At 43.8% G+C, this 13,015-nt stretch overlaps 2 protein-coding genes across 9 annotated transcripts in view; one reads left to right on the top strand and one right to left on the bottom strand.

Annotated features, from left to right (window-relative positions):
* Positions 1-370: 370 nt before the first annotated feature.
* On the bottom strand, positions 371-9,753 carry SPRING1 (SREBF pathway regulator in golgi 1). 2 transcript variants are annotated; one of them, XM_075568122.1, is made up of 5 exons: positions 8,623-9,753; positions 7,356-7,515; positions 5,672-5,823; positions 5,277-5,390; positions 371-2,037 (listed from the first exon to the last, which is right to left on the bottom strand). In XM_075568122.1, the coding sequence occupies exons 1-5, from the start codon at positions 8,731-8,733 to the stop codon at positions 1,954-1,956; spliced, it is 621 nt and encodes a 206-aa protein (XP_075424237.1). In that variant the 5' UTR covers positions 8,734-9,753; the 3' UTR covers positions 371-1,953. The 2 variants fall into 2 exon arrangements, with proteins under 2 accessions (XP_075424237.1, XP_075424238.1); XM_075568123.1 differs by having other exon boundaries at positions 7,356-7,512; positions 8,623-9,751.
* Positions 9,734-13,015, top strand: part of RNFT2 (ring finger protein, transmembrane 2) — a 47,965-nt gene continuing 44,683 nt past the window's right edge. For 4 of the 7 annotated variants that reach the window (XM_075568117.1, XM_075568113.1, XM_075568116.1 and 1 more), the window contains exon 1: positions 9,747-9,847. The gene's annotated coding sequence lies outside the window, so the exon portion shown is untranslated. Of the gene's footprint in view, positions 9,848-13,015 lie in introns of all 7 variants that reach the window. The other 3 variants (XM_075568119.1, XM_075568114.1, XM_075568118.1) reach the window with 3 other exon arrangements.

Genomic DNA, 13,015 nt, shown 5'->3' with positions numbered 1-13,015 from the left:
CAGCCACGGATAAGAGAGATGCAGAATTCGGCAAGTCTCATTATTGCAATAGGGTCGTCTCTGAACTCTAAATGACTTAACTTCCTCCATCCTCCCAAACACTTCCTTTTGACCCTTCCCAAGTCGCAATAAGGTGCAAACGGCGCAAAATAGGAGCAATGGACTTTGATCAATTGGGAATGAGAGGAAAAAACAGAACAGCTTTATTGGCGCTTGATAAATGGATCCTTATTATACCTTCAATTCCAACATCCAAGATAAAAAGACAGCAGCATGCCTAACTCACCCAGCTCGGGTTCCTTAACAAATCTTGTGGGATTAAATGTAAAAAGAGATAGTATTTAATATGAGAATAACACTAGACGAGATGTTACTGTGTATGGCGTTCATTTTATTGCAAATCCAGCATTTGTTACCTGGTAATGAGCCTTTAATTGCTAGAAAATCCCGAAATGCATTGGAAATAAGATCATTACCGGGCAGAAGACAGACACTAGACATTACTCAATTAGGTTTAAAGTTTAAATGGAACGATAAATACAATAAACAAACAACTTGCATGCATAATTATATGTATAACATGACATTGAAACAGGACATACAAATAAGCGAGTCAGAGAATGTGCACATTTGTAGGGAAGAAAAGAGACCCGTTTCAAACAGGTTAATGCCCTTTTAGGATATCCTGAGAAATACCTCTCCCTAATTAGTTGGGGCAAATATGTAATTGAATCAATGTAATCATTTAAAGAATCAGTTGTCTCACCGCTGTACTTAATCACATTTTCATCCAGTCACAACAAAATGTAGGACCTCAGATGGACATTTTGTCTATCTCGTATCAAGTGGGGCTACGGAAACCAGTACAGGATCCTGAGGAGCCAGGAAAAGATGTATTAGATCAGGGGTGCGCAAAGTGGGGGGGTGGGAGAATTTCCAGGGGGGGGGGGGGCAAGGCGGCTACAGAGGTCCCGTGCCTCCACCAAGGCATTTAAATTAAATGCCGGGGGGACCGCGTGACGCCTCTGCAGCTTCTTCTACCTTGTCTTTGGCGACGCGGCTCTATGGTAACCAGCGTAAAATGATGCCACGGGTCACGTGGCGTCGCGTTGCCATGGCAACGTGACATCACATGACCCTGCAACATCATTTGATGCCGAAACCAAGGAGGAGTGAGGGGGGGGTGAGCCGGGAGGTAAGGAGGCAGGGGGGGGCTCAAGTTGAAAGCTTGCGCACCCCCGTGATCCTACCAAAGGGTTCCAGGTCCCTAGGCCAGCAGGTAGACACAGAGAGGACCAGCATTTGTAACATTATGGTTTTATAAAGAAACCCATTACATTTAATAAATATATTCATGATTTACAACAAAACAAGGAGATTTACCTATTATACAGAAAAACATTTACAGGATAATGCTTAATCCCAGTCCCTCTTCCTTGATGGGACATTTAGCTAAGATATTTTACTTCCAAGCCCAAAAATACCAGGGCAACAATGGTTTCCATTGTCAGTTTGTATCTGCGTAGACTGGCCACGAGTAACATAACTGTAGTTTTACTGCAAGCATCCCCATCATATATTGCACTCAATGTTTGCCATGGAATAAACATTCTGGGCAAAACCAGATCTCTGTGATAATCGTGCGAGTCACGGTACAAACATGGCACCTTCTAAATGCATTCTCTCTGCAAAATCCCCCTCTCGTAACATTGAAAATAAAAATGAAAGGCGTTAGCGGGATCGCAGTATGGCTGCGGTCACCGGTTCTGTACTGCGGATTTCCGTTCCGCTTCCAGCTGAAAATTCTCCATCAGAATATTAGCCGTCAACATCTTGTAAGATGGAGTCTTGAATACCAATTCCAGGCTGCAGTTACACAAACCGTATACATCGGCAGCGGTCTTCTCGTCTTTCTCCTTCTCCAGCACTTCCATCGCTGACCAGTTAGGGCAATCATATAGGAAGTAGTTCAGGAGGGCTCTCCCCATAGCAGTACTTGGCAATGGGGTTGCGGTAACTATTCTCATGCTGGACGCTCTGCAAAGTGATGAGAGCAAATGATCTGTTATCATCGCAAGGTTTGACATCTCGGGTGGATTAAGCAGCATACAAATGTGCAGAATGAACGTGCATCCTGTGTAAGAACGGTTGTATAATGATGTTGTTACTGTTATGATGCTGTAGAGACAGTGTTATAGCTCATGGAAACTGCTAAATTATGGAAAATTGCCTCTCGTCTTCTCATCAAATCAAAAAACACATTATCATATATTTCAATGTGGGTTGTTTCTACTAATTCTAAACATTTGGCAGGAAATGTATGAAGAAAAAAATGAAAACGTCGGGATATAGAGAGTTTCCTCATCATGATGGCCACCTGGGTGCCTAAAAAGTACAAGAAACAATGGAAATAGGGCCATATTTACTAAGCAGTGTTAAGCATAAAAGACACCATCTGGCACAGAAGAGCCAATTCTCTTGAACGGGATGGAAGGCGTGTCACGGCACTGAAAGGGTTTTTTGGAATAAAACTAGTTTATAAATATGGGTCAAAACTCAACATTAAATTCCTTCCTCATACGAGGTGAAAAACTAATTAGGAATTAGGAATACGAGTTAAGGATACCATCGAAAAACCTTATTAATTGTACTTCACTGCCTCGGTTTATTTCTCTGCCGCAGGTTCGGGGACATACACTTGTAATAAAGTACATCTGGGAAGCAGAAGAATTATTACCCCTTTATTTAAACGTGGGTAACACAGCACATACTCAGCAGCAGAATATTACAATAAATGACGAGTCCCACCCTTGCACAGAACTACGTAACAGGGTATCATCACCTTTAAACTAAATCCTGTTCAGCCTGACTACAAACATCAACTGTGACGGCAGATACTAAGAACCACTTGGGCCACCTTGTCTGCCCTCTCTGCTGTAAAACCTCACGCCCCATTTGATCCTTGGCTTTGGTATGTCCCCTCAAACCTTCCTCCAAATAAATGAGGGAGAGACGCCTGTGCTGATAGAAGAGCCCACCTGAGAGATATGTCAAGTATATTTAAAGGAGTCACATCCCACACTTCTTAAAAGGCTGTCCAGAAGAACTTTACTGAGTTGACAAGCTTAAGGCACCTAATGACCCAACAGGACTAGAACCCACAACATCTGCTCCTCTGTTCAGCAGCTCTAGCAGTGTGAGCAAAACCAGTTGCTTGCTAGCCCCACTGTGATGGTCTACTAGCCCAGCGCTGCGCAAACTTTTTCAGCTGCGGCCCCCTTCCTGGGAGCCGCAGCGTTCACGCCCCTCCTCCCCTGAAGGCACGGCTTCAAATGAAGTTGCGGGTCACGTCACCCCACCGCGTCATTTGACGTGCGTTGCCATGGCGACGCGTGACGTCACGTGACCGCGCGGCATCATTTGACGCCACGGTGACGCGTCGCCGAAGAGCCGGCTGCCAGTAGGTAAGTGAGGTTACAGAGGCCTCACGCCTTCCCCAGCATTAAGTTAAATGCCTGGGGTAAGAGTGAGGGGCCTCTGTAACAGCACCGCTGTACTAGCCTATCTCTGAGGGATATCTATTGTATTGATTGTGACCTTCAAAGGACTCCAAGCACAAAGTAATAATAATATGTACTTAGGGCTCTGAGTTACTGGGGCCAGGTGAGATTAAATAAAATATACTGGACACCTAACAAGCTCCTATTGAACCCCCAAAATAACCACAACATATATATAAGCATATGAGTGTCACAGAGGAGTGCTACTGAGCATGGCAATATATATTTAAAACCAGAGACAGAACATAAAACACAGACAGAGCTCAGTTTTAGCACATCCAGTGAAACTCATACACAGTACAGTGCCTAAATATATATGTATAAATATCTATTAAGTAAAATGGTCTTTTAGTTTGACATTTTTGGCCAAATTTGTTGTAAGCCCCTGAGCCAACTGCACGGCAGACCACAATTTATGTTTTATGTTATGTTTTATATTCTGTCTCTGGTTTTAAATATATATTGCCATGCTCAGTAGCACTCCTCTGTGACACTCATATGCTTATATATATGTTGTGGTTATTTTGGGGGTTCAATAGGAGCTTGTTAGGTGTCCAGTATATTTCACAATTGTGTTTCAGCTAGTCTTGGCTGATTGGAGGGTGGCAACCTCCTACTTAATTGAAGCTCACCCCCTCCCACATTTAAATGGTTAAGGGCTCACTCCATAGCATCTTCCACACAGGGGAACTTGTTTGCTTGCAGGATGGTTGTGACAACTCTAATACAGAGTGCTTTTCCTGGTAATGTACAGGTTAATAAAAGCTTCACTCAGACTTAGAACTTTGCAACTAATATTGCCAGATTTACTATAAATCATTCTTCCTGTTATTACACAGGTTATTAAGAATTTATATTAGCGTTAGGGACCCCTGAATTGTGGTCTGCCGTGCAGTTGGCTCAGGGGCTTACAACAATTTTGGCCAAAAATGTCAAACTAAAAGACCATTTTACTTAATAGATATTTATACATATATATTTAGGCACTGTACCGTGTATGAGTTTCACTGGATGTGCTAAAACTGAGCTCTGTCTGTGTTTTATGTTCTGTCTCTGGTTTTAGAGATTAAATAAAACACAGGTTTTCTGTCACACACAAGTAAAAACCAGGTGAAGCACTGCAAATAAAGTAGATGCAGAGAGAAAGTAATGTAACAAGGGGAGCTGGTGACTTGAGTTAGTGCTTCTAATCTTACAGTATAAAGGACAAGACAGTGGCCCATATTACTAAGCCGTGTTCTGCCAGAAGGCGCCTTCAAGTCCTGGAATACATCACAGTAATAATACATTACTATCCCAGACGAGGGTAAAGTGATGTGTACAGATATGAGCGCTCAATGAGAAGTAGGGCTCAAAAGTAGTAAGTATGCTGTGCCAGGTGTGCTAACAAAATACCTGGTTGGATCAGCACTCGATTATTAGAAAAAAGAATGAGAAAAATACCCTCACATGTACACACACACACACACACCTCTTCAATCCCCTCTTTCACTTGGCTATCCCTTCTGTGGTATATTTCTGACAGGATTTTGTATTCTCTGCACACCTTTTTTACACTATTTTAGTAGAGATGTTTGGCCTACCAAACAAATTAATAAAAACAAATTCAAAATGTGAGCAGTCTACTGAAATCTCTGCCGTGCTGCTTTCCGTTTCTTATAACGATGTTACAGGACCTGTAAACCAGAGGCTCGTTATCAGAACTTGGCTCTTTACCTGTGAGGATGTTCTGCATTTGGCCAGACACAGCTCAAAATGATCTTCCACTGCTAGGAATAAGTTCTGAAAAGCCATCGCTGCTCGGTTTAGGAAACGCTCCAACAGAAGTTTCTGGCAAAAGGAAAAGTAATTTAAAGTGAAAAAAAACAAACATAAAAAACCTACAAAACATATATGAAATGATAAGTAATTGTATAATATTAAAGGTGTATTGGCAAGGATTCCATGATCCTCTTTCTGCCACAGAGTCTCTCTCTTGTCTCATATTAAGGTCCAACACACACTGAACCTGTGCTTCCTGCTGGATGCTGATGAAGAGACTGTGTCAGCTCACTCTATTGTCATGGGGCTTTTGATTACACAATAAGAATAAAGGTGGGTTGTGAACAAACCTTATTGGGCTGCAGGCAGCATGATACACAAAACTCATACACACTGCAACAGCCATTGGGCAGACAACTCTGACAGCTGTACATCTTTGAGCTGGGGACATTGATATTACAGCAGCCATTAGTGAGCAGCTCATTTCGCTCACAGACATAACCTGCAGAGGGGAGAAACACAAACAGAAGGTCATATTAAGGAAGGACGGCTACTCCATAACACCTTACTGCCCCATTCACTTGCATGGGCCATACTTACTGAACATCATTACTCTATAAGATACCCTTTGAGCCAGAAGATAACTCTCGGCCCATGTATTTCAATACGCTGTATAAAGGTCGCGCTTACTGGGCCGTGTGGGAAAGAAGTGCAAATATCTACGTTTTGTACAACAATTTCACCACATCTTCGTCAATTTCACCAAATTTAACAAGAGACGGCCTTACATGTAAAAGATCACCACTTCCTGGTATGTGAGGGAGCCCTGTAAACACTACATAACTACTCCAAATATCGCACATTAAAGTGATAAGAAGAGCAAATAGATTGACACATTAACACTAAGAAAGGCAGATTCAAAATGTCTGGTTGCATCACTTTAAAGCTGCAGACCAAGGTAACAAACATTTTCTGTTTCTATAGCAACAATTTACAAAGTCTCATCCCCCTCTTCTGAAACAGGCTCTGGCACACCTCTTTTTGAGCCCTGCCCTCTCTCTAGCAGTGCACCAATTGTATCAAGTGACTGCCTGGTCACATGATCTTCTCCACAGAACTTTGCATCTTTGGTTCTCTTTTGCTGCACTGACAGCCATTTTGTGAACCCATGAGCTGAATCTTCACCGATCGATCACAGGAGAACGATCGATCGGTAACTTAGCTAATTATTTATCATTGTGTGGACTGTATTGATGCACATATTAAAGGGGAAATATATATATATATATTTTTTTTTAACGCAGCTGGGACTGCTGCATTAAAGCAGATGACTGAGAGCATTTAGGGCACAACTAGACAGAAGCAAATAATGCTTTAATACTAATATTAATTCAAACAGGACAAGCCAGTAATTAAAGTTTTGGGGACACAGCCCTTCATCCTGTTTGTATAAGTAATAGCCATAATATGAGTATTTCGCATTATTTGGTTTGCCCAGCTGTGTGCTACATGCTCTATACGCTAAAACGTATTTTGTCCCCCCCAGTAGCTCCACTTGCATGGTTCCCCCACCCCACCACCACCACCGTGTACCCCTCCACACCACCACAGTGTACCCCTCCACACCACCACCGTGTACCCCTCCACACCTGTCAATAATAATGCATCCTCTGTGCAGCAAGTGTCTTCATAGAGTCCATCACATGTAAAGTACAATTGGGATGTATGCACACCGTGCTCCAGAGAATGCAAGAAAGAAATAGATTGCAACCCACATCACAAAAACCACACACACACATCACAAAAACCACACACACATCACAAAAACAACATACACACCAGGTTTTATATACCGATGTGATCGGCATCTTTTGCGATATGGACTATAACACAATGCCTTACAGAAAATGCATAGTACCCAACAGTAATAATAAATCAGAGCATTGGGATACGTAGACCATTTTGTTCCAGCTTCTATATCCTCTATTAAGAACATGTCTACAAAAGGGGAATATTACACATGTGTTTGCTTACCCAAATCATCTGTGATGAGGAGTTTCCCCTGTACTGAGTTACGACACTGATTACTGAGCCTGCTGCTGTTTCCCAGGTTAAACTGAACTTTCCACTGGATGTGCTGAGCCGGGTCATGTATCTGAAGAAGCGTTCTGTCTCTCACTGTTCTCTCTTCCTGCTTAGTAACACAACCAGGTGTAAGTAAAAAAAAACTGTGCACAATCTAGCAAGGTTCACAGATTCCCCCAGAAAACACAACATACTCCACTATAACACAGACTATCACAGAGTTGCCATAGGATTCAATGGCAGTGCTGGTGCAGAATATCAATTTAATATCAGAATCCTCTGGCAGCTAAATAAAAAAACGCACGTTTGGGGATATATTTATATGTGTGTACAGTATATATCCCCAAAGTGTGTGTGTGTGTGTATGTGTATGTATGTACACTGTCCACTGCCCCCCCTCCTGTCCACTGTCCCCCCCTCCTGTCCACTGCCCCCCCCCTCCTGTCCACTGTCCCCCCCCCCTCCTGTCCACTGTCCCCCCCCCTCCTGTCCACTGTCCCCCCCCCCTCCTGTCCACTGTCCCCTCCCCCTCCTGTCCACTGTCCCCCCCCCCCTCCTGTCCACTGTCCCCCCCCCCTCCTGTCCACTGTCCCCCCCCCCTCCTGTCCACTGTCCCCCCCCCCTCCTGTCCACTGTCCCCCCCCCTCCTGTCCACTGTCCCCCCCCTCCTGTCCACTGTGCCCCCCCTCCTGTCCACTGTCCCCCCCCTCCTGTCCACTGCCCCCCCCTCCTGTCCACTGTCCCCCCCCTCCTGTCCACTGTCCCACCCCTCCTGTCCACTGTCCCCCCCCTCCTGTCCACTGTCCCCCCCCCCCTCTCATAGCGGGGTCTCTCAGCTAGTGATACATAAAGCTTGGCCCCCTGCAGACGCACTTACCAGAACGCCCTCCTACTGTCTCTGTACGTTCTCCCTACCTACCATTTAGACTGTAAGCTCCTCGGGGCAGGGACTCCTTTTCCTTAATGTTACGTTTATGTCTAAAGCACTTGTTCCCATGATCTGTTATTTATATTATCTGTTATTTATTTGATTACCACGTGTATTACTGCTGTGAAGCGCTATGTACATTAATGGCGCTATATAAATAAAGACATACAATACAACTACTTGTTGGTTCAATCAAATGTATCAGACATACCACCTACTCCCTCTCCCGCCTTTGTTACTACACAAGTATACAACTATAATACAACCCTGAAGCACCCTCATACTCACCTGCTTGAAGGTGCTTGTGAGAAAGTAGATAAGGGACAGTGCAAACACAACACCTAGCACCCATCTCTTGCGCAGAATCTTCCTCCATAACATAGATACCAACAGGACCATCCCAAATGTCCTTATCTTACGCCTCTACCAACATGAGAAACTGATCTGCAGCAATACAAACTTCTCACTCAAGCCACAATTACCGTGGCAAATGGCTGAGGTTCCCAATAACTAATCATTTTCCCAATCTACCTGTGAAATATATTTACATCACATAATACAATGCTGGGTAAGAAAGGGAAACAGCTTAATGATGTTCATTGTATTGAAAGTAGAGAAATTATCTGTGGTTGTTTTTATTTATTTATTTTAAAGGAATATTTCCTTCCTCGCTATTTATATTAATTACAACCACCCCGTTATCCTCTTATTGCACAAGTCTATGTGTATATTTCCCACCGTGAGGTAAACAAATGACTCCCCAAGTGTTTCTGTGACCCTGTAATCTACTCCTCGTGCCTACAAATCATTTGTGTGTATATTATATACATGTTTGTGTGTGTGTGCGAGAGAGAGAGAGAGAGAGAGAGGAGAGGGGGAGAGAGGCAGAGAGGGGGAGAGAGGCGGAGAGAGGCAGAGAGGGGGAGAGAGAGAGACAGAGAGAGGCAGAGAGGGGGAGAGAGGCAGAGAGGGGGAGACAGAGAGAGACAGAGAGGGGCAGAGAGGGGGAGAGAGGCAGAGAGAGACAGAGAGGGGGAGAGAGACAGAGAGGGGGAGAGGAGGGGGAGAGAAGGGGAGAGAGGGGGAGAGAGGCTGCGTTGACTTCTTGTGGAGATATAGACAGATACAGGTGTGTGAGAGGAGACTATGCCAGGTGTCCCCCCTATATTATCAGTCACCCTAACGCTCCCTATGGCTACCCCGCCGTTACTATGGTGACAGCCCCGCCGTTACTATGGTGACAGCCCCGCCGCGCTCCCGGCCACGCCGTTACTATGGTGACAGCTCCCGGGCACGCCGTTACTATGGTGACTGCCCCGCCGTTGCTACGGTGACAGCCACGCCGCGCTCCAGCCGCACTCCCCTCACTGTCCCGGTCACGGGGTCTCTGGGTGACCCGCGCGCCTGACCCGGAACCGGAAGCGCTAGGAGAAGCTCACAGCCGCTACGGCTTCCGATTGGCAGCTTGCGCGTGACGTCACAGCGCCTGCTGCTCGAAGACGGAAGGAAACAGGTTTGTGCAACAAAGAATTATATATTATAATTATAAATATATTATAAAATACACACACGCGCAGAGTATTATATGTATATTATTAAAAAAAATATATATATATACACACACACACACACACACACACACAGAGGTGTGCGCATAGTATTATATATATATATTATAAAAAAAAATACACACACACAATACTCGCCAACTATATATACACACATACAGAGGTGTGATCAGAGTATTATATATATATATATATATATATATATATAGTTGAAAAAGATTTCACAGGCACTCCAATATAGTATCCTGAATGGGCTGGTGCATATCCCATAAAGATAACAAAAACATACATTACCAGAAACTGGCAAAAAGGAGACAGCACTCAGGCAGGTAAATTCAGTAAGTGTATTAAGACACAAAGCACAGAAGTCCAACGTTTCGATCCCACAGGGGGATTCTTCCTCCGGATACACTTACTGAATTTACCTGCCTGAGTGCTGTCTCCTTTTTGCCAGTTTCTGGTAATGTATGTTTTTATATATATATATATATATATATATATATATATATATATATTGTATGAGAAAAAGAGATGACCCCGCATCCATGGGATAAGTAAAGGCAACTCTACAACCGACTTTTCTAATATAAGAAATTTAAGATGTAGTCATCTGTCGGTGGTGCTATAAGGGCATAAATTATTGCAAAAAAAGGGAAAAGAGCCCCAATGAAAGCACTCTGGTATGCCTGACAGTACAAAACCACAATGTTTATTGAAAAAGTTACAGAACATAAAGTAAAATTAAAGCACTCCCAGTTGAAGGCTAAGGCCGAAACGCGTAGGAGCAGGTCCAGTGGCAGGATCCCCTGTAGTGTCCCTTCTCTAGGACATACTCATGTGCTGTGAGCTTCTCTCCTTGATTCCTCAAAGACTGTGCAGAGTACCTGACATGAGGTGAAGTATCATTCATTTGCTGCTACAGACCTAGGTGTACTCCTTTTGACTATATATGTGTTTTTTCACAGCTAGTCTGTTGTTATTGCATTGGTGTAATTTTGCCCCCTGATGTAGGGAGACTGCTGCACTTTGTTATACAGTCCACCAATCACCTTATTTAGTCACCTTTTAATGTCTGTCAGCAGCTTCTACATTTACACCCTGTCAGGTACTCTTTAGCACCTATATGTCTTATTAGACCTTGCACTGTCTCTCAGGGTAACTCCCTGAATTGAGGGTTTATCTAGTTTGCACTTCTCAGGGGATCCATGCCTTGTTTTAAATTTTCTGTGCTTTAATTTTACTTTATGTTCTGTAACTTTTTCAATAAACATTGTGGTTTTGTACTGTCAGGCATACCAGAGTGCTTTCATTGGGGCTCTTTTCCCTTTTTTTGCAATATATATATATATATATATATATATATATATATATATACACCTTATAAACACCCACATACACTATATATACACACATACCGAGGTGTGCGTACAGTATTTTATATTTATATATACACAAACACACACAGGTGTGCGCACAGTAATATATATAGATATATATATATATATATATATATATACATGTAGAGGTATCAGTACCGTGTTAGCCGAGCTTCAATAATCAAAAAATAAATAGATGATACTGTTCTGTGGCTAATGAAATGCTTTTATTTGTGCGAGCTTTCGAGATACACATATATATATCTGCATGTCTTAGGTCTGCAACCCCGCCTTTCACCATTATCACCCAGCATACAGCGCTTCCACTGCAGCAAGGAATTCTGGGAAATGACATGCAAATGAGCACACAGTGCCACCTTTTGCTTCAAAACCATTCAACATGGTTCCCTATAGTCTTAAGCTTGCTGCATGGTTACAGCTTTGAGCACAGCCAGGGTTAAGATGCATAACCAGTAAACCCACCCAAAGGCAGCTTTTTTTTGTTTTGAAAATTCTTTTATTATGCATTGAATCCTTACAACAAGATTATAACAATATATAAATCATTTTCCAAACGGAAAAAAAACTGCGACATAAACAACGTGCAGTGCATAACCTATACATGTCTCATACATTTTTATTACTGTTTCACAAAAGCAAAAAAAAAGTGACGTGCCCAACGGTGCAGTGCATTTATACATATGCACTGCACCGAAGGCCTGACATGTCACACAAACATTTATCTCAAACTTTATTTGCACAGAAAAAAACTTTTTTTTTGGGGGGGGGGGGGGGGGGGGTGGTTTAGTCGTTTAGTCCTTCTCCTCAGGACCGTCAAAGATGGAATAGTCTTTGAGCATGCGACAGTCCTGTGCCGACATCCTCTTCTTCCCCATTGGTCAAACGTTTCCCTGGCGAATAGTAAAATGTCCTTGAAACAACACATTAGACGTCAACCGGTTTCAATTGCGTCCTCAGTGTGTGTTCCTGTAAAAAGTCTGTGGAACACCGAGTAGTACGTAACGCACTTCCTCGGTATGCAATCCCTTAAATCAGAGTCCCCTGTGTATGGCCCGCCAAGCAATGTCCTTGTGTTTGTTCGTTAGTCTTTTCGATGCCACATTCCTCCACACCGTTACAAAAGTGTTGGGGTGGAGTTCTGCGACCGATTCCATGATGTCTTTAGCCCTGATCATTTTGTAGATGACCTTTGGCTTCCACAGATCTTGTTTTACTCCCCCCAGCTTGTTCTGCCTCACAAACTTCCTCACGTCCTTGTAGAACCATGGCGTGCGCCAGCTGGAAGGATGGAGCTGTCCCACTTGTCCCACCCCAGTGCTCTCCAGAGCGGCAGGAGTAGGAAGCGGGACATGGAGTAGCCAGAGGAGTCCTTGTCGCAGTCTCTCAGGGTGATCCGCACGCAGTTGCTTACAAAGAAAGCGCGCAGCATAGTAGGGATGTCAGGGATTCCTTTACCCCCCTTGCGCGGCTCCTTGCACATCACTTCGCGCTTGCCCCTCTCCATCTTGGCTCCCCAAACAAAGCGGAACACTGCCATGGAGATTTGCTGACAGGTTCTGCTTGAAGATGGGTATGCCTGTGCCACGTACTGCAGAACAGGAAGGATCTCGTTCTGCAGCACCAGTTTTTTTCCCTCTATGGTGAGGGATCTGAGGCGCCACAGTCCAAATTTCTGCTTCACCTTGTTCAGCCTCTCGTTCCAGCTCTTTAGGGCTG

This window comes from Ascaphus truei, chromosome 13 (assembly GCF_040206685.1).
Source record: "Ascaphus truei isolate aAscTru1 chromosome 13, aAscTru1.hap1, whole genome shotgun sequence".
In the NCBI taxonomy this organism is placed as follows: domain Eukaryota; kingdom Metazoa; phylum Chordata; class Amphibia; order Anura; family Ascaphidae; genus Ascaphus; species Ascaphus truei.
The sequence above is the reverse complement of the archived record's forward strand: the minus strand, read 5'-3'. Positions and strand labels throughout refer to the sequence as shown.

Excerpts from the sequence above, each read along its gene's own strand:
- SPRING1 (XM_075568122.1), bottom strand. The coding sequence starts at position 8,733 with ATGGTCCTGTTGGTATCTATGTTATGGAGGAAGATTCTGCGCAAGAGA. Across the intron at positions 5,391-5,671 it reads GCTGCCTGCAGCCCAATAAG|AAACTTCTGTTGGAGCGTTT; the intron begins GTTTGTTCACAA and ends TCCTTTTGCCAG. Across the intron at positions 2,038-5,276 it reads AATGCAGAACATCCTCACAG|AGCGTCCAGCATGAGAATAG; the intron begins GTAAAGAGCCAA and ends ATCACTTTGCAG.